Raw genomic sequence first — 25,802 nt, forward strand, 5'->3', positions numbered from 1 at the left:
CCCAATCTGAAGATTCATAGTCAGTCTCTTGCCTAGGCCTCTTATCAGGAGGGGGATGGGAACCCCTGATCAAGGTAATCAAGTCTTCGGCCATTTTGAGCATCTGATTTTGGGCATAGAGGCCTGACCACATGGCTCTTGAGTTTGTTTCTTTGCTTTAGAGGGTACTTTAGTCTTTGCCTTTGAAGCTGAAGTCGGTTTAATGTAAAGATGTTTAGGTCTGAATACACCCTCAGAAGCCGGTGCCTGCTTAGCGGCTCCGGACCCATCTGAAGGAATAGTATCAGAGGCTCCAATACCTTGCATTTCCAGCAGCATGGCCGACTCCACGTGGGAGTCGGTAGTGGCCTGCGACTCTAAAGCAGTGGGCGTCAAGGGCTGCGAAAGCGCCTCACTGACAACCGGCGACTGGCTTAGGAGAAGCTTCGTCGGTTTTGGGCCTCGGTTGTCTATCTCTCTCCTTTTCTTTGCGTTTTTTGTGAACTCTGGTAGTCGGACGGCTATCAGATGACATTTCTGGATAATTAAACTGGCGTCCAAAATAGTTTAAAGCAAAATCATACAGACGCTTAATAGTGCGTTGGTTAAATCTAGCACAAAACTGACAACCAGAAACGTGATCAGGGCCTAGGCAAGGAATACAGTAAGAATGAAAATCCTTATGAGGTATTTGCTTTCCACAAGAAATACAACTATTTACTTCTTCTGACATCGGTGTGGAGCAAGAAAAAAGTTTCCCCAATGGAGTACTTAGCTTTATTGAAGACTATGGATCTGAAACTCGAACACGAAAATCTCGGGAGTTGGCCAACCGGCACTTGCGAACTGCTTCTGCTTCGGGCACCGTGCGGCAAGAAAGACCTAAGAAAATGGCATCTGCTGCTTCTTTTATACCCCTGATGACCTGACGTCAGGGAAGGAGCGACAGCAGCCGACGCAGGACCCAGGACTTTGGAATTCAGGCCGACTGAGGGCAGCCTGCCAGCAGGATTACCCAAATGTAATGACTGCAACAGTGAAACAAACATCTGGCAATTCAAAGCCCTAATGGTGAGAATTGCAGAGGTGTATACTTTCTTACCCCATCTGTCTAAAGCTCTGGAATTCCTGTCCGAAGGTGTGGGATTCTTGGCTGCAGTTGTTTTGATACCTTTAGGCCCCTGGGAGATAACCTCTGGGTCAGCAGTAGGATTTTTGAAAAGGAATTTGTGAGAGTCAGGAACTCTGTAGTACCTGTCTGGTTCGCTAGGAGCAGGGGGTAAAGTATAAGGAGTTAAACTGGATTCCATAAAGACATCATCCACAACATCCAGGACTGGGGGTATTGCGAAAGGCCTATGTTGTGGCAAATTAGAAATTCTCAGAGTCTCTTTTTGGACTGAGGATAGTCTTGGCATTCCTAGTGGAAATGCTCTCAATGTAAGGTTTCACCAAAAGAAAAATCCTCTGGAGGAGAAGGAATGGATTCCTCTGCATCTGAATCCTCATAAGCAGATAAAGGCATGTTTTCATAATCAGATATCTCAGAGTCGGACTCCTGGTCTGTTAAAGCTGCTGGGGGACAGGTCTCTCTCTCTTAGCAGAGGAAGGCCGACTTCTCCTAATCAGCATAAGGTCTTCTGCCATTTTAAGCATTTGATGTTGCGGCAAGGAAGCAGGTGCTGGAGTGTAGGTGGTAGGATTTTTAGACGTAGCTCCTACTCTTGGCCTTAGAAACTCGGTAGTTTAAGACAGAACTGAAGACGCGAAAGAAGTTGTCTGCGCCAAATATCGGTAGTGCGAAGAACGTCCTCAGAAGCTGGTGCCTGCTCAGCAGCTCCGGACCCATCCAAGGTAGAGACATCCGCAGGTTCCGTAGTGGAAGAAGAGTCTCGCAGCATACCGCACTCCGAACTGGTGTTGGTAGAGGCCTACGAATCCAATGAAGCAGGCATCAGGGGCTGTGAAAGCGCACGAGTACCGGCAAGCTTGCAACTAACGTAACGGAAGCGTCGGCAGTTTTGGACCGGTGCGGTCTGTCTTTATCCTTACATTTTTTTCGGAAGATCGGTAGTCAGATGGCTTACCGAAGCAATTTCGGAAAACGGAGATCGAGAATGAAAGTATTTAGCAACAATAAAGATGACAAATAGTTCAGGCATTGAACAAGGCACAAAATCAACAGCAAGGTACGTCGTGGTTTGGGCCTAAACAGGTGACGCAGTAAGAATGGAAATCTTGGTGTGGTATTCGCTTTCCACAGGCAAGACAATTGTTAACTTTAACATTGGTTAGAGCAAGAAAAAAGGATCTGCAACGGGACACTTAGCTTTAGAAGACTTCAGGATAATTCAATTCTGAAACAAAAACTCAGGTAGCGGCCGACCGGCACTTGTGCGAACTGCTTCTGCTTTGGGCTCCTCGGCAAGAAAGACAGATGTAATGGCATCAGCTGCCTGTTTTATATCCCTGACAACCTGATGTCAGACCTGGAGCGACAGCAATCGACGCAGAAATACTAAGTCTCTAGTATTCGGGCCGACTGAGGGCTACCTGCAGGCAAGTAACCGTAGTGTGATGACTGCAACAGTGAAACATGAACATCTGAGAGTGATCACTGAAACCATTAAGTGATGTCAACATCCTGAAAGGTCTTAACTTAATGCAAAGAAATGCATCACCCCCCCCAGCAAGGGTGATGTTCCTGCAAACTACTACATCAATAGCAACACCCTAAGTACACAGTCAGTGGTATGAGATCTGGGCACACAGGTCGACAGAAACCTTAACTTCGATCATCATGTCTCCAAAGTGGTAAGAAGGGCATTTTATATTGCTCACCTCATAAGTAAGGGCACTGTCTTCAGGAAAAAAAAGAGGTTATAACCCCCCTATATTCTTCCCTCATCAAACCAATAATGGAGTTACAAAAGTTCCTTTACAAACACCTGCAGCAACTGAAGAGACCACAAAAGTTCCTTACCATGAAAATTCAGGGTCTTCAAGATGTCTAATGCGGACAAACAGAAATCAGTGTCATTCGACTCTGTACTGCTCAGAGGCAACCTGTGTCTTGCATACAGAGACATCTCTGACCCAGCTTTAATGGAAATGCTGCACATTCACAAGTCAAATGGCATGAGTCACTTGCTCAAAGGACCTTATCCTGGTATGCGACATTAACAGAACTTGCTGGAGAGTGATTAGTCTCTCACATAGGTTGCCCTACCTTTGGAACAAGCTTCCTATACATGTTAAAGTCCCTAGTTAGCCTTATTTAAGCGTAATTTGGACAACTGGATGGGTAACTGGAAATTCACCCAGGGGGTTCCACCTGTGTTCCTCTTGGACAGAGGCATTAGGTGCTGATTTTAGTGTCTGCTTTGAACCAGGCACCCTTGGGAACATAGGTTGAACTTGGCTAGGCTTGTATGGGCCCTGGGGCCATTAGCCAAGTAACCTCCTGTGATACAGACCTGAAATGAGCAGCTGAAGGGTTTGACATTCTCTGCTAGCCTTGTGTGACTTAACTGCAAGAACAAGGAGGTGGCACATGAGCATGCCAATTGCAAAAAAGGAACCCTGGACGTCTTCCAGTGCAAAAAAAAAAAAAAAAAAAAAAGGACAATGCTTATTCCAGGGCAGTGACTAAACCTCCCTGCATTTCTCTTTCATAAAGAAAAACTTAAACATTTCTAACTTACCCCAAAAGAATAGTTGTGTAAGTAAACTTAACAGTACAAGATCAAATGGTAACTGCTGCAGTAGCCTTAGCTATATAGGTTATACTTTACCAAGGACTTAACAGCCGGCCTGCTTCCATGCACTAAACAGGCAGCTCAAACTGAGCTTCTTAAAAAACACAAATTTGTGCACCAATACTTTCAAAGTTTACATGCCAACTGAGACAGGGAGGCTACACCCTGACAGAATGAAGCTAGGAATAAATTACATACACACACACTGGCATAACCAAAAAAACAAAAACAGATGGAGGGAGGGAGTGGCTAATGCTGCATTGACCTGAATATCTACCACTATGGTTAAGATTATTTACACAACTGTGCTATGTTCGTCATACTTGATGACTGCTGTAGTAACCTTAACTATATAAGTAGCCTACCTTAGCTTACTACATTTGTGAGGTGGAAGGTGAAGAGTTCAGACGCCCCTAGAGAATAGTCCTAGCAAAGCCTGACCTAGAGAAAGAATCAAGCTTGTAGCACGTGGTAAAAAAAATATATGTGAAGAGGACCATGTTTGCTGCTTCTAGAAAACAACCCTTTTAAAAAAAACATAAATGAAGACAAGGCATTTGTAGAGTGAGCACTGACGCTGCCTGGAATAGTTTGACAGAACAAAAGGTAATAAGCCTGAGACAACCATTTGGAAATGGTCTGATTTTACAAAGATTGTCCCTTTTTACTACCTTCACAAGAAATAAACTGATCTGAAGAGCTCAAAGACTTCTTTGTCAAGACAGAAGAGTTGCCTGTAGAAATCCAAGGTATGGAATCCTTTTTTCTTCATTTTTTAGGTCCAGGAAAACAGGGAGATGGATATAAGAAAGATATTTTCTCAGAGACACTGTCTCTCTAGAAAATGAGATAGGGTTCACTTTACCATAAGAGCTTGCAACTCGGACACTATTTTTGCAGAGGTCAGAGCAAATAGCAAACTGTTGTCCATGCTAATAACTTCAATTCAGACTAATGAGCACAAAATTAAGATCCCAAAAAGAAGCCACCAGTTTTCCTGAAGGTCTACAAGCAAAACCCCTTTCAAAAACATCTTAACATGAGAAAGCATTGAAAGAGGGGTATCCATGGGCAGACATGCTGAAACGGCCAATAAATGAACCTTGACGAAACAGTAAGAATGACCATTCGATATCAACTCACACAAACATAAAACTAGAGAAGCATTAGTTTGGTGTTACTTATGCTGGCACCAACAAGAAAACCTTTTCCATTTGCTAAAATACAACTTTTTAGTAGTATGCTTACTTGCCTCCATTAGTATCTGCTGCATGTCCTCAGTAGCAAGTAACTAAAGGGAATGAAGATCCTATCAACCAGGCAGTCAAGTTGAAGTCGATTAGAGTTGTGATGCATCAAACATCCCTGTTCTTGTTTCAGTAGATCCAATTTGTAAGGAAGCTTGTGGTAACTGCCCGGCCAGTTTCAAAAAGAAGGGAAACTGTAGCCTGGGCCAGAAGAGAGTCACCATGTTGATCCTGGGAGATAACTTCTGAAATTTTGTAAGTACCCTGGACATCTGTGGAAGTGGTAAAATGCATATAGGAACATGATATCCAAAGGAAAAAATACAGGCATCTCTCTTCCAGATGGTCTAGTATGGAATCCTGCAGCAGAATTTTGTCACCTGAGTGTTGAAAGAGGAGGCAAAGATCTACTTCAGGAATTCCCCACAGATGGGCCAAATCTTAGACGACCTCCTTGATCTAGTTTCCATTCATGGTCTGCATTTATCTTGCTCAGTTTGTCTACCACACAATTTTGCTCTGACAGAATGTAGAATGAATGTACAGTGAGACTGTGCTGTAAAGCTATATCCCAAGCTAACACAGCTAGTCTGCAGGGGGGGGGGGGGTAAGACCTGGTTCCCCTTGCTTACTGATGTACTACATGACTGTGGTATTGTCTGCATCATGAGGTTCATGAGACCAAAGGCAATTCAGAGAGTTGAGTGCCTTGATCAGAGCAAGCACCTCTTTAAGTGCTTGCCTCTCATGTGCACTTTTATCCCTCTGAAACTTCTTGCAAGCAAAGTCTCAAGCGTCTGTGGGGACTGACTGCTTTGAAACAGGGCAAAGGAGGAAGACCAGGACTATAGGATATTTGCTGTCTCCACCAAGTGATTGCTCTTATGACAATCCCCAGGACAGGGATTTGAACAGACAACGGGTGCAGGGACCAAAGACACTTCAGACACCATTTTATTTTTCTCATACAGAGTCTTGCCAGGGGCATCATGAGAACCATAGATGCCATGAGACTCAAAATCCTGAAGTACTCCATCATTGTGACTTGGGTTTGAATGGCGAACTCTAAACACAAACAGAAGTCCAGATATAAATCTGTTTTTTTTTCCCTGTGGGGGGAAAAAAGCTCTTTGAATTGAGGTGTCTAGCAGACACAACAGTAACAGTCCTGTGTGACTGAGACAAAAAGACTACTGAATGCTCTCTCTGAATCCAAGCTTGTACAAGATCTTTCAACTATGAACGAAATTTCTGACACTTCGACAAACACACTGCAAAGATGAGCAAGTTTAAGTATGGAAAAATGAGGATACCTTGTAGCCTGCAATGCCTTATAACTATAGCTAGATACTTTGCAAACACTGTTGGTGCAGTGAATAGTTCAAAGATTAAGGCAATATGATCCAGATACACAAAACCTTCAACATCTGTAATCTAGAAAAACAGAGATATGGTGATAAGCACCTTTTAAATCTAATGTAAGTGGGAAACTTAAATGAGGAAGAGAAGTCATCGGGTTGTGAAGTGATACCATTTTAAACTTGGGCACTATCACAAATTGGTTTAGGAAAGAAAAATTCAGAACTGATCTCAAAGTATTTTCATTCTTTGGCATGAAAAACATCCTTGAATAAAAGCCCTTCCCAAACTGGGAAGGAAGGACAGGCTCTTCTGCTCCCTGAAACAACCTATGTTGAAGGACAGGGAGGAAACAGAGGCATCTGGCCTGGTGGATCAGGAATTATCCCCCCAGAAAGAAGGAATTTCCTCTCGCTGCTATCTGTAATCTTGAAGAATGATCTTCAGAAACCATACGTCTAAAACTATCTGTGGCCAAAGAGATAACGGGAGACTGATGCAAACTTTTTGGAAGGGAAAAGGGATTCCCAGGGTGGGAGTGGGGGGACACAGTCCCTTAAAACAGTCACTCTGACTTTTGCGACTGTCCTTTGTTATGGGGAGCTCCAACATACTTTTTGGAACTTCCTTCCTATTGTTTCTTAAACACCTTTTTAACAGCATTTTGCTGAGACTGTTTATTTTCTCTCTCACCATAAGTGGACAAAGGGTTAAAAAGAATTCCTTGGAAAATGTAGACAAGTAGGGCTGAAAAATCCTATGAGATTCCCTGTATCAGCTTACTCCTCCCATCACTTTTTGATAACCTCTGCAACAGAGGAACCAAATAACTAAATCTCTATCCAGAGAAGAATTTAAAATCGCACTTTTTACATTACCTGGGAGGTTCTGAGAATGCAACAGGCAAACCTTCTCAACACAGTGCCAGTAAACATAGCCCTAGAAATATAGGGTCATACTTGCACTTTAAACAATGAGTTGTGACCTGTAAGATGGAACAACAAAACATTTAAAGCAGATTTTTCCTCCCAAGAAGAAACTGCAGACAAAATATTCCTCGTACTTTCACAATATGTCAAGACAAACTAACATTTGAGCCTGGCAGTGTTTTCCTGTTGAAAACACTGGCACATTCTGAAAATAGTCTGAGAAAGAGAAAATCATACTGTGCTCTCCTCTGAATCAAATACCTGAGGAGAAAACCCTGAATCTGTCTTCATCTTCCTCTACAGATTCATAATCACGACTCTAGGATAAGAGGCATCGGTTTTTCTTCCACCAGAAAACCACCCCAAAAAGAAGGATCAGTAGCCTGATCCCAAGCCAGATCTAGTATACAATGCCTGTTCAGAGAAATTTCAGCAGGGACAGATACAAATTTATTTTTTTCTAACAGGTATAATGGGGCCACCAATGTTATTAGGTAGGCAGCAGCTGCTATCCCAGGGATGGGCACAACATTGTGAATAAATGGGAAGACTTCCCTCTCATCTCTCAGGACCAACAGTGGGCTCTTCACTGTTACTGATAGTACGCCAAAAGCTGCAGAGGATGTTGCCAAGCCCCGGGCCCAAAGCAGCTATAGATGCTATGTCAGAAGAATTCGTGGTAAAGGATGAGGGGTCTGAGGAACCAACTTAGACTACAGCAGTGTCGCCTGCAGCTGAAGCAAACTGTTAGCCCGCTCTGTTGGCCAAGGGTGTTTAATCAACTTTTTTTTTGTATGGCTGGAAGAAGGGTCGACTGTGAAACCGGTAGTTTATTCCATGGTCAATCTGAAAATGATGCCAACTACAAAAAAGAAAAATAAATGTGGTTTCACCACAGAATAAAAAGGTTTTCAACTACTTTTAAACTGACAGGGAAAAAAGTGCTCTCTCATTTGAAAGAAAAAAGTCTTGTGACAATTTGTTGAAACACAAACCCCTAAATAAAAAAAAATTCCTAACCAGAAAAGTACATTTAAACAACATTTAAAATGCGGAAAGTCCCCGCTCCCAAAGAGAACTTATCTGCCCAACAAAGGAACAGCACAAGACGACCATCGACCCTCCAAAGCCAGCAGAGGAACACTGTCTACAGCGATATGAAAATTCTGAAAGGCATGCCACTCAAACCTGTATTTTTAGACACCTCAGCTCCAGCTGCCTAATGCTTTGTGCACAAGGAAGTGCCCTGAACCTTTGGAAGCTGGCTTGCTGTTACATCCCTGGCAGGATATAATCTATACAACTAAGGTCTCTACAGCAATGACCGATATCTATTCTTAAGCAAAGTGAAGAAAAACATTCAACTTCATGAAACTGCATTATGGATACATTAATTCACTCAGGTCAATACATCTTGAACTCTCCACTGTGGGGTTATGGAAAAAAATCTGCTTAGCTGCAGCAGTATATCATCTTTCCAAACAAGTACAGTGGAAAAGTCAGAGTCATCCCATACTTAAACATTCCAAGCCAATCTACATTGGTAAGTGGAAGAGATCATGGGTGACCAAGTTATTCTTCTCAAGGAAGCACAGCACCATCTTTACTTTCCTTCTACAAAACATCATAAAACATTACTTTTGTACTTTAGAGCACAGCATTCTAAAATCTTGCTTTATATCCTAAAAGCAAATGTCATACTAACACAAAAGAGCACAACATACCTGAACTTCCTTTGTCATCTTTATGTTCTACCTCTTTACTCTCTTCCAGTGTTTTATCCAGGTCTTGACCACTACCATTTTTTAAACTTTTATTTAAGCGAGGTACACGTAGCAATGTCAACATAACAGGACGCCTGTTGCCGGTCTCTTCATTAACCTGGGGTAGAGAAAAAATATAATTTTACTGGCTAAAGAATTACCAAATATAGTACCAATCTTTCATGCCTAAAAACACACTGCGTAAGATGGTATCTTGTGGATTACTCCTTGAAAGGTGTATAGTTGGAATATTTCCATCTGTAACAGATAAATGTGACACTGCTGAGTATAAAATCTTAGAACTGCGCTCATTTTACGAATGAAAAAAAGAAAGGAGATCACAGATATCTGTATTGTAATTACTCACTTTTTTAGGGAATCTGTGTTGAATCCAATAAAAAGGGCAAATGAAAGGAGGCGTGGTTTCGCTAAACCCCACAGTATTTTTGTCTTTGTATATATATCATGTTCTAAAAAAAGAATTTTAGGGAAGTTATGAAATAAAATGGAGAAGTTTGAGATAAAAATGTTGAATAAATCTGCATAGGGGGAATTAATACAAATAAAATAATTTCATCAAAATGCTGAAGTTTTATTTTGCGCATAAATGGGGGAGACAGATGAGAAAGTACAGTTTTGTACCTACCATAAATGTAGATGTCCGATAGATATTCAACTGCAGTCATAACATATGGGTTGTCCTGCCTCAGGCAGCCCTCTGTCAGCCGGATTCCAACGTCTGGGTCCGACGTCGGCTGATGTCGCATTTCTCTCCGCCAGAGCGGCTGGAGTATATAAGCATCAGCCGACGCCATCTTCTTCAGTGTTTCTTGCCCCAGATGCCAGGTGCCCTCCAAGGAAGGCTGTAATCAAATTGGAAGACAATAATAGGTTTCCATGCAAAATAAATAAGCAATAAACAGATACACCATAACAGATATACACAGCTAAGGATAACAGGGAGAAGAGTGGACCCAAGGCATAGAGGGGAAGGAGGGAGGGAAAACCCGACTGCAGTTGCATATCTATCGGACATCTACATTTATGGTAGGTACAAAACTGTACTATGTCCTTCAAGAATGCAACTGCAATAATAACATATGGGTTGAATACCATAGCTTAGCTGGGGGAGGTGGTATGCTCTAAGAAAGGGATGGTGTAGCTATCAATCCCTGCAGGACTGCCGAAGCAAAGCCTGCTCTGGATCTGGAGTATAAAGGGAGATTGTAGTGTTTGGAAAATGTATGCACGGAACTCCATGTAGCAGCTTCTAGAATGTCTTTTGTAGGCACCCCTCTTAAGAATGCTGTAGAGGTGGCTGTATCTCTGGTGGAGTGTGGTCTGACATTGGCTGGCACACTCTTTCCATGAAAGGAATAGCAGAATCTGATGCAATGTCCAATCCATTTTGAAATTGTCTGTTTGGAAATTGCTTTTCCTTGTACTCCAGGAGCATAAGCTACAAAAAGCTGATCAGACTTCCTACTGGTCTTGGTTCTGTCTAGGTAGTAGCGAAGTTGCCTGTGTATGTCCAAGGTATGTAACGGTCTTTCCCCTTTGTTCTCAGGATTGGGAAAGAAAGTAGGCAGGTGAATTGCTTGATTTACAGAAACTCTAGATACCACTTTTGGTAGAAAGGTAGGGTTGGTTCGTAAGGAAACCCTGTCTGTGAAAGGTTATAAACGGTGGTATTGCCATTAAGGCCTGTAATTCCGAAACCCTTCTTGCTGAGGTAATGGCCAGCAGGAAAGCTGTCTTCCAGGAAAGAAACTGTAAATCCACAGAAGCTGCTGGCTCGAATGGAGATAGAGTCAATTTTTCTAGGACAAAATTGAGATCCCAAGCTGGTACTGGTGCCTTTCTTGGGGGCTTTATATTCTTGATCCCTCTAAGAAATTGCCTTAACAAAGGATGTGAAAATACAAGTGGATCAGTGTTGTACCTAGCTGAGATAGCTGAAGCATGTATTTTTATGGAAGAGTATGAGAGTCCGTTATGTAGCATATCTGCCAAGTATTCCAGAATGAGTGGGATGCTCAAAAGTGATGCATCATGACCCTTGTTGGTATTCCAAATGCTGAATCTCTTCCATTTGGCTGAGTAAGCCTTTCTGGTGGATGGTCTGCGGGCTTCTGTTAGTATCCGCTGGACTTCCTTGGAGAGAGGTAAGTTGAGGTTATTCATGGGATCTCCCAAGCTGTTAGCTGTAGCGTCTGGATGCTGGGATGAACTGTCCTGAAGTTGTGTTGAGTCAAAAGTTGGGGCCATTGGGGAAGGGCCCATGTTTTGTTATGACATATGCTCCACAGTAGTGGGTACCAGTGTTGTCTTGGCCAGTCTGGAGCTATTAGGATCCCCTTCGGCTGCTCTGCTTTGATCTTTAGTAACAGTGTGGTCATCAGTGGCAGAGGTGGAAATGCATAGATTATTAGGGAGCTCCAGTTGAAAGAGAGAGCATCTATTTTCCATGCTTGTGGATGAAATGTCCTTGAGCAAAACTTTGGTAGGTGATGACTGAGGTGGGAGGCAAATAGGTCTGCGTCCGGCCTGCCACATGTCGAGGTGAGTTGTATGAAGATGTCTGGATGTAACCTCCATTCGTGGGGGTCTAGGAAATTCCTGCTTAGACTGTCCGCCAGAACATTGTCCTTGCCTGGAACAAACTGAGATTGTAACTGTATGTTTAAACTCAGTGATTTCTCCCAAAGATTCATTGTCAGTCTGCAACGGGGGTAAGAATGAGTGCCCCCCTGCTTGTTTATGTACCACATCACAGTGGTGTTGTCCGTCCATATTAGTAAGTGGCCTTGTTGAAGTTGTTGTCCGAAGGCCTCGATGGCATGCATTACTGCCAGCATTTCTTTTTGGTGGATAGGCAGATGTGTTTCCTTTGGAGACCATTGTCCTTGAATACATCTGCCCTCCATGTGCGCCCCCCCCCCCATCCAAGGTCTGAGGCGTCTGTGGTCATGGTCTGTGTTATCTGAGGTTTTTTGAATGACATACCTGTGTTTGACTGGCTTACTGTGGCCCACCATAGAAATTCCTTTTGAAGACATGGAATGAGTGGTAAGATTGCTTCTAGGTTGTTGCTGTGTTGAGACCATAAGCTTTTTAGATACCACTGAAGCTTTCTCATGTGTAGTCTTGCTAGTGGAACCAGGAGAATGCAGGATGCCATGTAACCCAGGGCCTGTAGGAATCTCCTTGCAGTCATCTGGGTGAGTTTTGCTAAACTTTTGAAGTAATGACTTAACTTCTTTTGCTTGTCTTCTGTCAGGTAAGCCATTTGAGAGGCTGTGTCTAGTTTGGCTCCTAAGAATGTTATTTGCTGGGATGGCTGAAGTCTTGACTTTTGAAAGTTGACTGTGTATCCCACAGCCTGTAGCAAGTGTATGACATAATTATGTATGACATAATTCAAGTTTTTTGTCAAGGTTAGTTTGTTGTCTGCTTGTATGAGGCAATCGTCCAGGTACGGGTAGATTTGGATTTAGATTTGAGCAATTACTGATGCCAGGCATTTCGTGAATACTCTGGGCGCAGTAGATAAGCCAAATGGCAATGCTGAGAATTGATAATGCTCTGGCCCTGCAAGAAATCTGAGGTATCTTCTGCAACTGTGTCTGATAGGGACATGCAGGTATGCCTCCTTGAGGTCCAGAGTAATCAGCCAAGACCCCTTGCCCAGCATGGGAAGGAGTTGCTGTAGAGTCAGCATTTTGAACTTTGGTACTATGAGAAAAGTGTTTAAAGCGGACAAATCCAGTATTGGTCTCCATTGAGTTTCTTTTCTTGGAACAAGGAACAGTCTTGAATAAAACCCCTGACCTTGTTCTTGTAGTGGCACTTTTTCTATTGCTTTGATCTGAGCAAGCAGAGAAATTTGCTTGATAGCCTCTGTCCTCTGATTTTGTGGAAGGTTTGGCATGCCTTGTTTTCTTGGCAAGGTATGAAAATGGAACCTGTAACCGTGGTCTATAATGTCCAAAATCCATTTGTCTTTTGTCAGTTTGTGCCAACTGCTTGAAAACAAAGATAATTTTCCGCCCAAGGGAGCTTCTGTTTGCTCCTTGGTCAGCGGAAATAGAGGAAAGTCATTGAGATTGTCCCTGTGGGGCAGGAGAAACCCCTGAGTCACCTCTTTGGTTTGTTGGTTGCCACTGTCGTCCCCTGTAGGATCCTCTGTATTGCCCTCTTCCTCGGGCACGCCTGTTTTTGCCCCTTTGAAATCTTTTAGGATTAGGAAGGGACCAGTTTTTAGAAGGCCAGTTCCTGCTGAATCTGGGCGGCTGAACCTGGAGGAAATCTTTGACTGTCTGAACTGACTTGGCTTTTTCCTCGATGGACTTTAACACATCCTTAGCATTAGCACCAAAAAGCTTGTTCTTTTCCAAGGGTGATCTGGTAAAGGTTGTTCTTTTAGCCATGCATGTCTACGAATAACCGCCCCTGTCATAGCTGCCCTACATGAAGCTTCCAATGCATCATATCCACACTGTAGAAAGTGATTGCTAACCTGCTGACAATTGTGAACAGCCTCTTGCAAAGACTTCCTATCCAAGGGTTCAGAAGAGGCCAATTTTTTCTGCAAATCATCTAACAGGAAATCCTGATATTGAAACATGTGAAAGAGACAATTGAGAGCTCTCATAGATAAAGCAGTGGAGGTGTAAACCTTTTTCCCCCATCTCTCTAAGGACCTTGCTTCCCTGTCGGAAGGCAAAGGATTTTTGGAGGTGGTAGCTGAAACCCCTTTAGGCCCCTGGGAAATAGTTTCTAAATCAACAGCATGGGCCCTAAAGAAATGAGAATGGGTCTCTGGGACCCTATAGTATCTTTCCGGCTTGACAGGAGCAGGAGGAAGAGTATCAGGGGTAACACTGGAGTCAGAGTATAGATCATCCAAAACATCAAGCACAGGAGGTATAGCTAATGGCCTGTGCTGTGGTTTTTTAAGGAAAGTTCGAAGGCGCTTTCTGGAATCTGAATATTCCTGGCCTTGCCACTGAAAATGCTCCCTCATGGAATGCAGAACTTCCCCAAAAGAGATATCCTCAGGAGGAGAGGCCGAGGGAATGGAGTCCTCTGCATCTGAATCCTCATAGGTCTGGAAGGGCTCTTCCTGGCTTTCGAATAGAACAGAGTCCTCTGAATCTTCAGAAAGAGGGTCAGTGGGTTCAACCCTGGGCCTCTTATCAGGAGGAGGCTGGGATCCTCTCTCAGGATGGGGCTGGGAACCTCTGATCAGGGAAATTAAATCTGCGGCCAAAGACATGATTTGAGCGTTAGGAGTGGGCTGAGGTAAGGTTTTAGCAGTAAGATGCTTGGTCTTGCTGGCTGCCTTAGCACGTGTGTAGGCCTTGATAGACATGGACATAGGAGGCCTAGCCGCTCCATGTGCAGGAGTGACCTTATCAACAGCAATGGTCTCGGGCATTTCCTCGGTTTCAGTATCCGGAGAAAAATCAATAACTGGCGTCAGAGTGGCCGCCGGTATCGGAGGTATCGGTAATGCGGTGTTTTCGGTTCGAAGCGGTGGAATAGCCGCCTCAGAGGGAACCGGGGCACTCGCGGTAAGTTTTGGCGTGGTGTTGGTGGAAGACGCGGGCCGAGGATGTCGGTCCCGGTCTTTTCGTTTCTTAGGAGTATGTGTTGTCGGTTGTTCCAACGGCATTGTATAATCAAATTTTTCACCGAAAAAGTCTTCAGCGAACTCCGCCCGGCGCCTGAGAGTGCGCTTGTTGAAGATAGCACAGGCGGCACAGGCAGAGACGTCGTGGTCTGGGCCAAGGCAAGGAAAGCAGTAAGAATGGAAATCCTTATGAGGTATTTGTTTACCACAAGAAAAACAATTATTTACTTTTTCAGTACTTTCTGACATCGGCTGAGGCAAGAAAAGGTCCCCAACGGGGTACTTAGCTTTTTTGATGACTTCGGTTTTGAAGAATACAGGAGCTGACCGACCGGCACTTGCCAACTGCTTCTGCTTCGGGCACCGCGCGGCAAGAAAGACTGAAGATGGCGTCGGCTGATGCTTATATACTCCAGCCGCTCTGACGTCGGAGAGAAATGCGACATCAGCCGACGTCGGACCCAGACTTTGGAATCCGGCCGACCGAGGGCTGCCTGAGGCAGGACAACCCATATGTTATGACTGCAGTTGCATTCTTGAAGGACATCAAAGATATGCACAAAGACAGTTTCCTTCATCCAATAGTTTAAAAAAAAATGTGAAAATTATACTTGCATTAACTGCCTACTGAAGGGCAAGCATACTGTAAGAAAAGTGAAGAATGCGATAGGACTGAACCCTGTGGTACTCCACTTGTCACTAGTCTGAAGTTGGATGTGGAGTCTTCTACTTTCACAGTGTGGGTTCTGTCAGTGAGCCAGTTAGCAACCCCATCTTGTGACATAGGGATTTTATAACTAGTTTATTGAGTTTATCTATAATTCCGTAGTGGCAGACTGTGTCGAAAGCCTTGGCAATATCTAGATAGGCTGTGTGAACCACCTTACCCTCATCTACAGCTTTGGTGACTACTTCACTGAAGTCTGTCAGGTTTAGGAGACATGATCTGCCTTTTACAAACCCGAACTGGGTGGGGTCCAGAGTTTGGAGATTACCAATGTCTTTGTTTACAAGTTCCATGATGATACGTTCCATGGCTTTGCAGACCAGGCTCGTCAGGCTAATGGTGTGGTAGTTACCAGGGTCCGTGGTGGCTCCCCTCTTGTGGAGTGGGAGAACTGTCGCTGTGCGCCATTCATAGGTTCATAGGTTTATACTAGGCTATCTGCCCTAAGGCATTTATAAGCCTAGCCCAAAGTTTTGTGGCTTACGCCACCCCTTATGTTAAAAAATACTGTGCCCATTACTTTGTTGTGCCTCTGTCCAGCAGTGACACAGAGATGATTCCCGGGGTAAACCTACTATCTCCCATCCACCGGTCAAGATTTCTCGAACAGAGCCAGCGAGGTGCTCTGCCTCACATGGACGGGATTTTATTCCGCGGCATAGGGAGTCTCTGGGTGACAAATCTATCCCTCCAGCATGTCCTATTTATATCTGTGCTAAGGTTTAAGTCGCTTGCTCTAGTGGATCTGGTAGATTTGGATTTTTTTTAGGTGGAGCATGTCCATTAATTCCGGATTAGACATGGCCTTGTATGTCAGGCACAGGTCACCTCTGAGCAGACTGTATGCGACTGAATAGAGCTGGAGTTTCTTAAGTCTGGCAGCATATGGCAGATTTTGGAGTCCCTTTATCCTTTTGGTGAGGAACTTTTGAGGTGTCTCCAATTGCTGCAGGTGTCGGGTGAGATGCATCCCGAATGGGGCATTGTACTCGATCATTGGTCTGATAAGTGAAGAGTACAGAGGAACAATGACCTCACTTGATCTGGATGTGAATCCCTTCATGATCAGGTGGGCAATGTAGAAGGTCTTTCTAACCACTTTAGCAATGTCAGTGTCAAAAGAAAGGCCACTGTCAACCTGGGTCCCCAGGTCTCTGATAACCTCTTCTGTGCTTAGTGGATTGCCACCTATATGGTAGCTTGGGGTTACCTTGTTTTTCCCGAAGGGTATGACTATACATTTTTTGGCATTTAACTTCAGGCCATGGCTCTGGCACCAGTTATCAGTTTCCGTGAGACCCCTCTGAAGGATATCTGTGTCCGATGCACTTTCCACTATGGCGCCCAGTTTGCAGTCATCTGCAAACTTTGTCTGCCATAGTCCTCCTATGTTTGCCTGTACTTCTGAGAAGTAGATGCCGAACAGAGGGCCAAGGACTGAGCCCTGTGGGACACCACTTGTAAGGTAAGGCAATGAGTGAACATGTTACTTAGGTGGGGTGCCAGTTCGTTCTGTAGTTAATGTAGAACGCAGCCTGGGATGTTGTCTGGTCTCATGGATGCTGTGTTCTTGGCTTTGGAGAGCGTGGTTTTTACCTGTGCAGCTGTGATTACAGGAACTTTGCATTCTTCTGGTATAGAGATGGGGTCTTTAGGGGGTGAGAGGGGGGTGAAGTTAGCACTGACCCTATCTGCCAGGATGTTTGCAATATCAGATGGGTCTGTATATTTAGTGCCATTGTGCTGCAACTCGGAGCAGATCGGAGTATTGCCGTTGAGATTCTTGACATAGCTATAGAATGCTTTGTGGTTGTCTTCAGTATCAGTGGCGATTTTGAATTCCTAACTAGCTTTGGGGGATTTTATCAAGGATCGCAGCTTCTTACTGAGGCTGACCAGGGAGCTCCTCCACTCATAGGGTTTTACTCTCTTGCAGAAGTTTCTTCCTTCTGTTGTACAGTTTGTTTATGGCAGGGGACCAACAGATTGGCTTCCTTTGTTTGGAGGATAGCATCTTGGTTCTGTTTGGGATAGCACGATCCATGCCCTCGTGTAAATGCTTATAAAGTTCAATTGTGTAGGATTCAGTAGTCGTAAATGTATTGTCCATCTGCAAGGGTGTCATGAATTTCACCACTTCTCTCAAGAAGCATGAAGTTCACCACTTCTCTCAAGAAGCATGAAGTTCACCACTTCTCTCAAGAAGCATGAAGTTCACCACTTCTCTCAAGAAGCATGAAGTTCACCACTTCTCTCAAGAAGCATGAAGTTCACCACTTCTCTCAAGAAGCATGAAGTTCACCACTTCTCTCAAGAAGCATGAAGTTCACCACTTCTCTCAAGAAGCATGAAGTTCACCACTTCTCTCAAGAAGCATGAAGTTCACCACTTCTCTCAAGAAGCATGAAGTTCACCACTTCTCTCAAGAAGCATGAAGTTCGCTTTGGAGAAATTTTTTATCATGGTTTCCTTAATTGGGGGTGGGGGCAGGAAGTGGATATCTATGGTAATTAGCTTGTGGTGGGATCGGACCAATGAGGCGTGGACTTCAGATGTGGAACACCGGTCACATGTTGTTAATGACTAGATCTAGGATATTGTTGCCTCTGGTGGGGGTGGGAATAAGTTGATCCAGGGCATTGGAGGTTTATGAATTCCAGAAAGCGTTGAACGAAGGAGTTGGTACAAAAGTAGTTTTTTCAGTTAATGGTGGGGTAGTTGAAATCGCCCATTATTAGGGTGTTTGGTTGAACCCTAATATTTTCCAGTACCTTCGCAGTAGCATTTTAACTTTGGTACAACAGCCGAACAGGTGGTGGACTCCCCCATGTTATGGATACTGAGCATATGACTAGAAGGACATCCTGTTTTAGCCACTACTAAGGTCAAATGGCAGTTAAACAAGCAACAAGATACCTAACATATATATTACAAATTTCAAGTACTACATAAAACACACAATTCAGGAAAATGGTAAGACGCATAGGCGAATATAAAGTATATACAATATTTACAAATGACAAAAATTCACCAGTAGCTTAATGAATCTTCAAAGATACAGCAGTAGGTGTGCACGCACACACAGGGATGGAGAGATGCAATTGTATTATGTAATAACATTTGGAACAAGGCTGTTGGGTCTTTCGGCTTTTCCCGGTTAGGGGTTGCCACAGCGGAACCCTGGTCCGCTAATGATTGGCAGCAGATATAAAACAAAATAAAAGTTTTGGATATGGACTCAAGGTTAAGGGTGCTTTCATTTATGGATAACTTTACAGGATAACTTTGAACAGAAAATGAAACAACATATATATATATATATATATATATATATATATATATATATATATATATATATATGGTTTACTATCATAAATTCGAAAGTAAAAATAAATAATGTCTTTATTTTCTAATTTATGCATCGAAAATTAACATTTTTGAATAACAGTAAACACGAAAACAAGGGTGTATTGTCGAAAATGTCACTTGCGACATTTACGGCGATACACAGCACGCCCACCCTTCCCATAATCACCTACCTACTTAACCGAAACACACAGTTATGCAGGGGGGCTGCACCCCCCTGCACCCCCCCCCCCGTTGGGGGCTTTGCCCCCCACACTGCCCCTAACTTAATATTCCAACTCCGAGATCGCACTACAGTGAGGAAAGGGATGCATTTCCCTAACCGCACTGTACCGCAATCCCCTCCCATGACCGAAAGTTAGAATTGCGAATGCACAGTTCATTCGCAATGCAAACCTTTACTCATGTCACCTGCCGTAATATGAAGTATTCGAACATCTGATGTTCGAATACTTCATAGCCGTGCAAATCCATGTCGACATAATGATAGAAAACATATATATATATATATATATATATATATATATATATATATATATATATATATATTACATTCTCAAAGTTTTACACAATTCATTTCTGCCTGCTGCATGCTATTTTTTTAAAACTAAATTGCCATTGTGATAATTCGAAAGCTAAATTTTGCCCATAATACACTGCAAAGGGCACAGCTAATGAAACCTATTCATCCTGGTCAATGCTGGCAGATAATTCCACTTACTTAGAGACTGAAATCAGAAAGAAATGCTGTTAAGTTAAAAAAAAAACTCCCTCAGCAAAAATGCTTAGGATTGGCTTGCAGTGACCCTTGCATATTTACCATGTGCTACACAACCTGTACAAAAAAAGTTCTGGCAAAAATATAAAGAAATAGTTGAGGCAAGTCTCTTAAAAAATCTGAAAAATTTCAGAGTTATTTTTTTTTTCTTCTTTTCTCAACTCCACTCCCCAAGCACCCCTACCCAAGTCAGAGTACCATACATCTGGCCTGCACTTTTCCATCAATTAGTGAAGCTACTTTCAATGCTTATCAGGCTACTTCACTTTGAGACCTCAAATGACTCAACAGGTTTATGGGCCCTAGGATGGGAAGGGAAGTAAGTGATAAAAAGAAGTTATATACTCACATTAACGTTCCATTTGAGTAGTTCTACTTCATTTGTCTTCAACCTGTGGGTCCTCAGATCGATATCTGATGTGACATGGCTGTATTTTCCAGCTACGGTTCCGAGCTCCATGCTCCTCCCTTTACACATAATGCCAGTCTCCCTTCAGATCGAGTTTGTAACCTAACAGGTAACAGATACCCGACCAAATAACACCTTATCCTCCAACACAAGCATCACAAATGAACTTAAGCCCTGACACAACCAAAGATCCCAGCAATAATTGTCCTGTACAAAGGACATGTAATTTCCCAAAGGATAAAGTTAGGGGGAAGGAGGGGGAACGGTTGAAGACAAATGAAGTAGAACTACTCAGATGGAACATTATGGTGAGCAAATAAATTCTTTATCTGTAGTAGTTCACTTCATTTGCTCTTCAACCTGTGGGACAGAGTCCCCAGCTACCCAACTCTTGGGAGGCTCTCATGGAAGGACATTCCGGAGCACCGCAGAACCAAAGGATGCTCTACTCCTAGAGACCAAATCAAGATTATAATGAGAAATAAAGGTGTGAGATGAGGTCCAAGTAGCAGCTGAACAAACCTCATCCAGAGAGACCCTAGACCAAAAAGCTGCTGACATAGCCATAGAGCGGGTCAAATGAGCCTTCACTTTACACGGAAGGGACAAACCTCTACCGGAATAAGCCTGGCCAATGTATTGTGAAATCTAGTGAGCAATAGTCACTTCTGAGACAGGTTTACCTAAGAAGGGCTTGGCATAGGACACAAAAAGCTAATCAGACTTGCGGAAAGGTTTAGTTCTGTACAGATATACTCTCAACTGCCTGTGAATGTCCAGTAAATGTACTTTGTATTCCCCTTTGTTCTGATAATTCGGAAAAAATACTGGTAAATAAATAATCCGATTAATATTGGTCTCAGAGGCTGCCTTGGAAAGGAAGGACAGATTAGTGTGTAGCAACACACTATCCTTGTGAAAGATCATGTAAGGGACTTTGATAGAAAGAGCTTGAAGCTCAGACACCCTTCTAGCGGATGTAATGGCAACCGATAAGGCAGATTTCCAGGTCATAAATTGTAGATCCACAGATGCCACAGGCTCAAATGGAGGAAAAACCAATGCCTGCAACAATAAAGTGAGGTCTCACCGAGGAATGGGGTCCTTAACTGGGGGTTCTGAGAATAAAGGCAACTTTGAGAAAGGGTTTACAATGTTTAGAAGAAGCCAACTAAGCCATGTCCACCCAGACATGAAAACTAGAAATGGCAGATAGTTCCTCAACAGTTAAAGTTGACCTAACGCCATGACGAAAAATGCTAGCTAGAAAATCTAAAACCGCTGAAAGTGGTGTAGTGAAAGGATCCAAAGACCTCTGAATGGCCGAAATAGAAAAAAAGTTTCCATTTACTGCGATAAACTTTTCTGGGGGATGATTTATGAGCCGCCACAAGAATGGATTTAACAGGAGATGACAGACCGGGAGTCCTAAGAATCATAGGAAACAGAGCAGCCAAGTAGTGAGCTTCAGACTGCCCAAATCTGGATGAGGAATCCCAGAGGGATGTGAAAGTAGATCCAGGACCAGGCCCATGGTGGAACAACTAGGTGAGACCTAAGTAAAAGACACCAAACCTGTCGAGGCCAGAATGGGGCAATGAAGATCACAGTGCTCCCCAGCCTTTGGGCTTTCTGCAGAAACTTCGACATGAGGGGAACAGGGTACGACCCCACTCTAGGAAGATCTGTTGCACTACTGAAGGCTTCAGAGACCTCTCGTAATGCATCAGGACAGATCTGCTGAGCCTGTCCGCTAATGTGCACTGCCACCAGAAAACGGCCGATGGAGATCACCAATTTCCACACACTCATGGCCTCTCGACATAAGGGATAAGATCTAGTTCCCCCATTTGTTGATATACCAGGCCACTGACATGTTGTCCATCTGAATTGCAATTGTTCCCAGAGGAAGACGAGCATAGAGGGCCTGCAATGCAAGAAGAAACCGCTCTCATCTCTACAACACTGATAGGTCTTCGAAGGGGACCACATGCCTTGGACTATCCTTCCCAAGCAATGCCCCCCCCTTACCCAAGTAGGGAGGCAACTGTGGTCACCATGGTTTGGGGTAAAGGAGGTTGAAAAGGACGTCCGTTGAGGAGATCCATGGACTGAATCCACCACCAAAGGGAGTCCCTGCACGCTTTTGAAATTCTCACTAGAAAGGACAAAGGGAGGTCTAACAGTGACCACTGAACCGCTAGAGTCCACTGCAATACCCTCATATAAAGGTGTGCCATGGGGATAAGATTTATCGTGGCCGCCATAGAACCTAAAGCTCTGAACACTGCTTCAGCTGTTGGTAAATGGGTCTGAAGAATCTGTAAGACGTGTAGCCTCAAGCTGCGTATCCTGTCTGAGGTGAGAACACCTTTGATTGTATTGTGCCTAGCCATGCACCAATGAAATCTAGCATCTAAACCAAGTGAAGAGCAGACTTGCTTATCTTGATCGTGATTGCCCAACTTGTTGGCTAACTGAAAAAGGGTGTCCCTGGCCTGACATAGATGTTCTGAGGGGGCAGTAAAGAGCCAATCGTCCAGGTATGGAAAGACCTGAATGCCCTGAAGCCTCAGGTGAGCCGCTACTACTGGCATTACCTTGGTAAATACCCAGGAGGGCTGTGGTAAGACCGAAGGGGAGGGCTCGAAATTGGTAATGACTGGCTCCCAGCTGGAAGCAAAGGAACCTCCGGGAGTGCCTCTGCATTTTGATGTGACAGTACGCATCCTGGAGGTTGGTTGAGCACATCCAGTCTCTGTCCTGCAGATAATGCATAATTGATTGAATCGTGACCATCCAGAATTTTGTCTTGGTTACTGACAGGTTCAATTGGGACAGATCCAATATTGGTCTGAGGTCCCCCATCCTTTTTGGCACTAAAAAGAACCTGGAATAAATCCCAGATCCGGACTGGTCTGGGGGGACCGGTTGAATGACTCGTTTTCTCAGCAGTTAGTCTACCTGCACTGCTGCTTCCTCCTGCTGCATGGGTGGGATTGTCTGGGAGGGTTTTGTTGGAAGGGGGTAGATCCTTGAAGGGGATGAAATATCTTCTGGATATGACTCATAGCATCCACTGATCTGTAGTGATGGGACTCCCATGCTAGTGGGTGAAGCAACAGACTACCGCCGACTGCCTCTAGAGATGGATAGCTGGCAACCCCTCAGGGTTGCTGTCTGGGTTTATCCAAAAAAGGTTCTCAGGCCCTGAAATTCCTAGGACCCCCTCTGCCTCTAGGGCGGCGTCTACTATATCCCCCTCTACCTCTGGGGGAAGGGGAGTCCTGAGCATTCCGGGAAAATGCCTGAGACTTGTGGAACCACAATCATCTGGCCTCGCTGGTTCCTGGAAAAGGACCTTTGAGGCAGTGAGAAGCGGACCCCGACAGCAGACATTGTCTTCTTATCCTTCTTGCTCTGGACTAAAGTCTCTCTGTCTTCCGAAAAAGGGAAGAACCATCATAAGGGGCGTTGGTAAAAGATGCCTAGAAGGGCTCCGAAAACTGATCTAAGCAGAGCCAGGCATGGCATCGGATGGCAACTCCTTATTCTATCACCCATGTGGCTCCCTCCGTGGCATGGGAGAGCAAACACATGGATGTGTTGGCTACAGATATTAGGGTGGCCATTCATGCAAACGTCTTCCTGTCTTCTGCCGACATAGATCCTGGGATCAACTCCAGGACTTCCTTGACCAGATCACTCTGAAGTTGAATAACGTGCACCATGTAGTTCAGAGTACTCACACAGGTTGCTGAAGCATGGACTTGCTTCCCAAAATGATCCAACGTCCTCTACTCTTGGTCAGGTGGATGAACCGTGGAACTCTCTTGGGCGAGTTCCTTCTTGGTGGCCACCGCCAACAGCATAGCATCTACAGAGGGACACCTTGTTGCCAGTGTAATTTGTCTGGGGAGGGCTTAAGACCTTGTCTGGGCACCTGGGTATTGGCTCTACAGTGTCAGTTTCCTTCCATTCCCTAGACATTATCAAATCCATAAGTGGATTGGCAGGAGGGGACACCCAAGAGGTAGACGGGCCTGAGCCGAATTCTTCCAAAAACACGGACTCGTCAGAGGTTGGTTTTGGGGTGGACCCCCCCCCCCTCTTTGGCAGAGGATCTCCATGATGTTTCCAAAGGAGACATCTTCCGGGGGGGGGGGGGTGATCTTGGGGAAACTTCCCCTTCATCCAGGTCCAGGTATTCTGTGAGAGACTCTGGAGGAGAGTCCAAGTGCCTCCTTTCACACGTATGCTTGCGGGGGGGGGCTGCTCCTCAGGGGGACACTCTGGGGAGGTCTCACAAGCAGGTTGTTCCAAGGCCGGAACATCCTGGGGCATTATGGCTACAGACTGTCTATGAGAGGGCAAGATGGTCAGACCTGCACTCAAGACCAGGGGGGGTCTGGACAGACTCCAAAGATGACAGAGGCCTCATCCCTGCGAGAACCTTCTCCACCACGTTTAATGCAGAGGGGGAACGGACCCCTGGGCTGAACTAGCAGAATCCACTCCCCCCTGATCCGACTGGAGAATCGGAGCCAAGCCAGTAGGAGCAGAGACGCTGTGGGGGATGTTTCTCTCAGACAAGCTCGGAACTGAGAGCACCACCTCAGATCCGACCCCGAGGCTATGGCTTAGACAGCTCGGATCAGATCTAATCAAATCAGACACACTCAGGGCACTGGCCGGCATCAAGGTACAAAGTACCACTGGTGCCGGTCCCTCTATTCCGACCATCCTCTGATGCAACAGCTCAGAAACATCAGGTCGGATGGGAGAAGGGATAGGTCTAAATACTGGTTGGAAGGCGCCCGCTCTGGTGGAAGAAGGCCCTGACAAGAACCCTATCTGGATATGAGTGCAGATAAATCTCCACATCATCTTGTCCATCTCCACTTCAGATAGGCTCTGGGTAGAGCGGGAGTACAGCGCGGAAGTGGGCCGGAAGAGCCAGTGAGGAGAAGGCCTAGGGGGCGACCAGCTAACTAGAATCTTGGGCTAAAGGGAGAACCTTGGGGACCTGTGCCAAGGTGAAACAGGCTGAGTCTTCGGCAGGGGAGTGGCTTGCAAGGCTGGTCCTTTACCTTATCCACTTCCCCGGGCTTCTTGGCGGGAGGATGAATCCTAGAGCTTGAGTAAGGCAAAAACGAAGCAGCAGATGCTGCTTTCTTAGTGGGGGAATGTGGGACGTTCATCCCAGCAGTGGAGAGCAACAGGACATTGACAATCAGTTTGTCCCGCCAGTCCTTAAGAGCTCTGGGTTAAACTCAGCGTAAATAGGACAGGGGGTCTTGAGGTGAGCCACCCCCTAACAAACCAGGCACAGAGTGTGGCCATCTGCCAGGGAAAGCTTATGGCCACACTCTGTGCATCCTTTGAAACCAGGCTTCGGGGCATCCTCTATGCCTTAGCCGGTTCAAAGTAAAAGCACACACTACCACCACAAGGAAAGACAAGAGAGGAGGAAGACAGAAAAGACTATAAGTGACAAGCTACGAAGAACCCTGTGAAGGTATAGAAACGGTTAGGAGTGAAAAGGAAAGTTAGAAAAGAATCAAAAGTTAAATTTTACTCCTTAAACTGCAACACTACCACAATGGAGTTCAGACCATGCTGCTTCCTCTCAGGCTGCAAACGAGATCTGAAGGAAAAAGGGAGACAGGGGCATTATGGGTAAGGGGAGGAGCACGGAGCTCAAAGCCATAGCTGGAAAATGCGGCAGTGTCGGATCCGATATGGATCAGAGGACCCACAGGTTGAAGAGCAAATTAAGTAAACTACTTCAGATCACACAGGAAAAAAAAAATAGACTGCAATAGGTGAAATGATGCAACAACAAAAAAATT

The 25,802-nt window shown here is 44.7% G+C and overlaps 1 protein-coding gene across 1 annotated transcript in view; it reads right to left on the reverse strand.

Moving 5' to 3' along the window:
- Positions 1 to 25,802, reverse strand: part of HUWE1 (HECT, UBA and WWE domain containing E3 ubiquitin protein ligase 1) — a gene marked incomplete in the record, with an annotated part of 5,008,559 nt that overhangs the window by 2,340,773 nt on the left and 2,641,984 nt on the right. The window contains 1 exon segment of the mRNA XM_044079288.1: positions 8,997 to 9,153. Coding sequence (XP_043935223.1) covers positions 8,997 to 9,153 — 157 coding nt within the window.

The sequence above is a fragment of the Protopterus annectens genome, chromosome 8.part0 (genome assembly GCF_019279795.1).
Source record: "Protopterus annectens isolate FY-2018-M chromosome 8.part0, PAN1.0, whole genome shotgun sequence".
Taxonomy (NCBI): Eukaryota; Metazoa; Chordata; order Ceratodontiformes; family Protopteridae; genus Protopterus; species Protopterus annectens.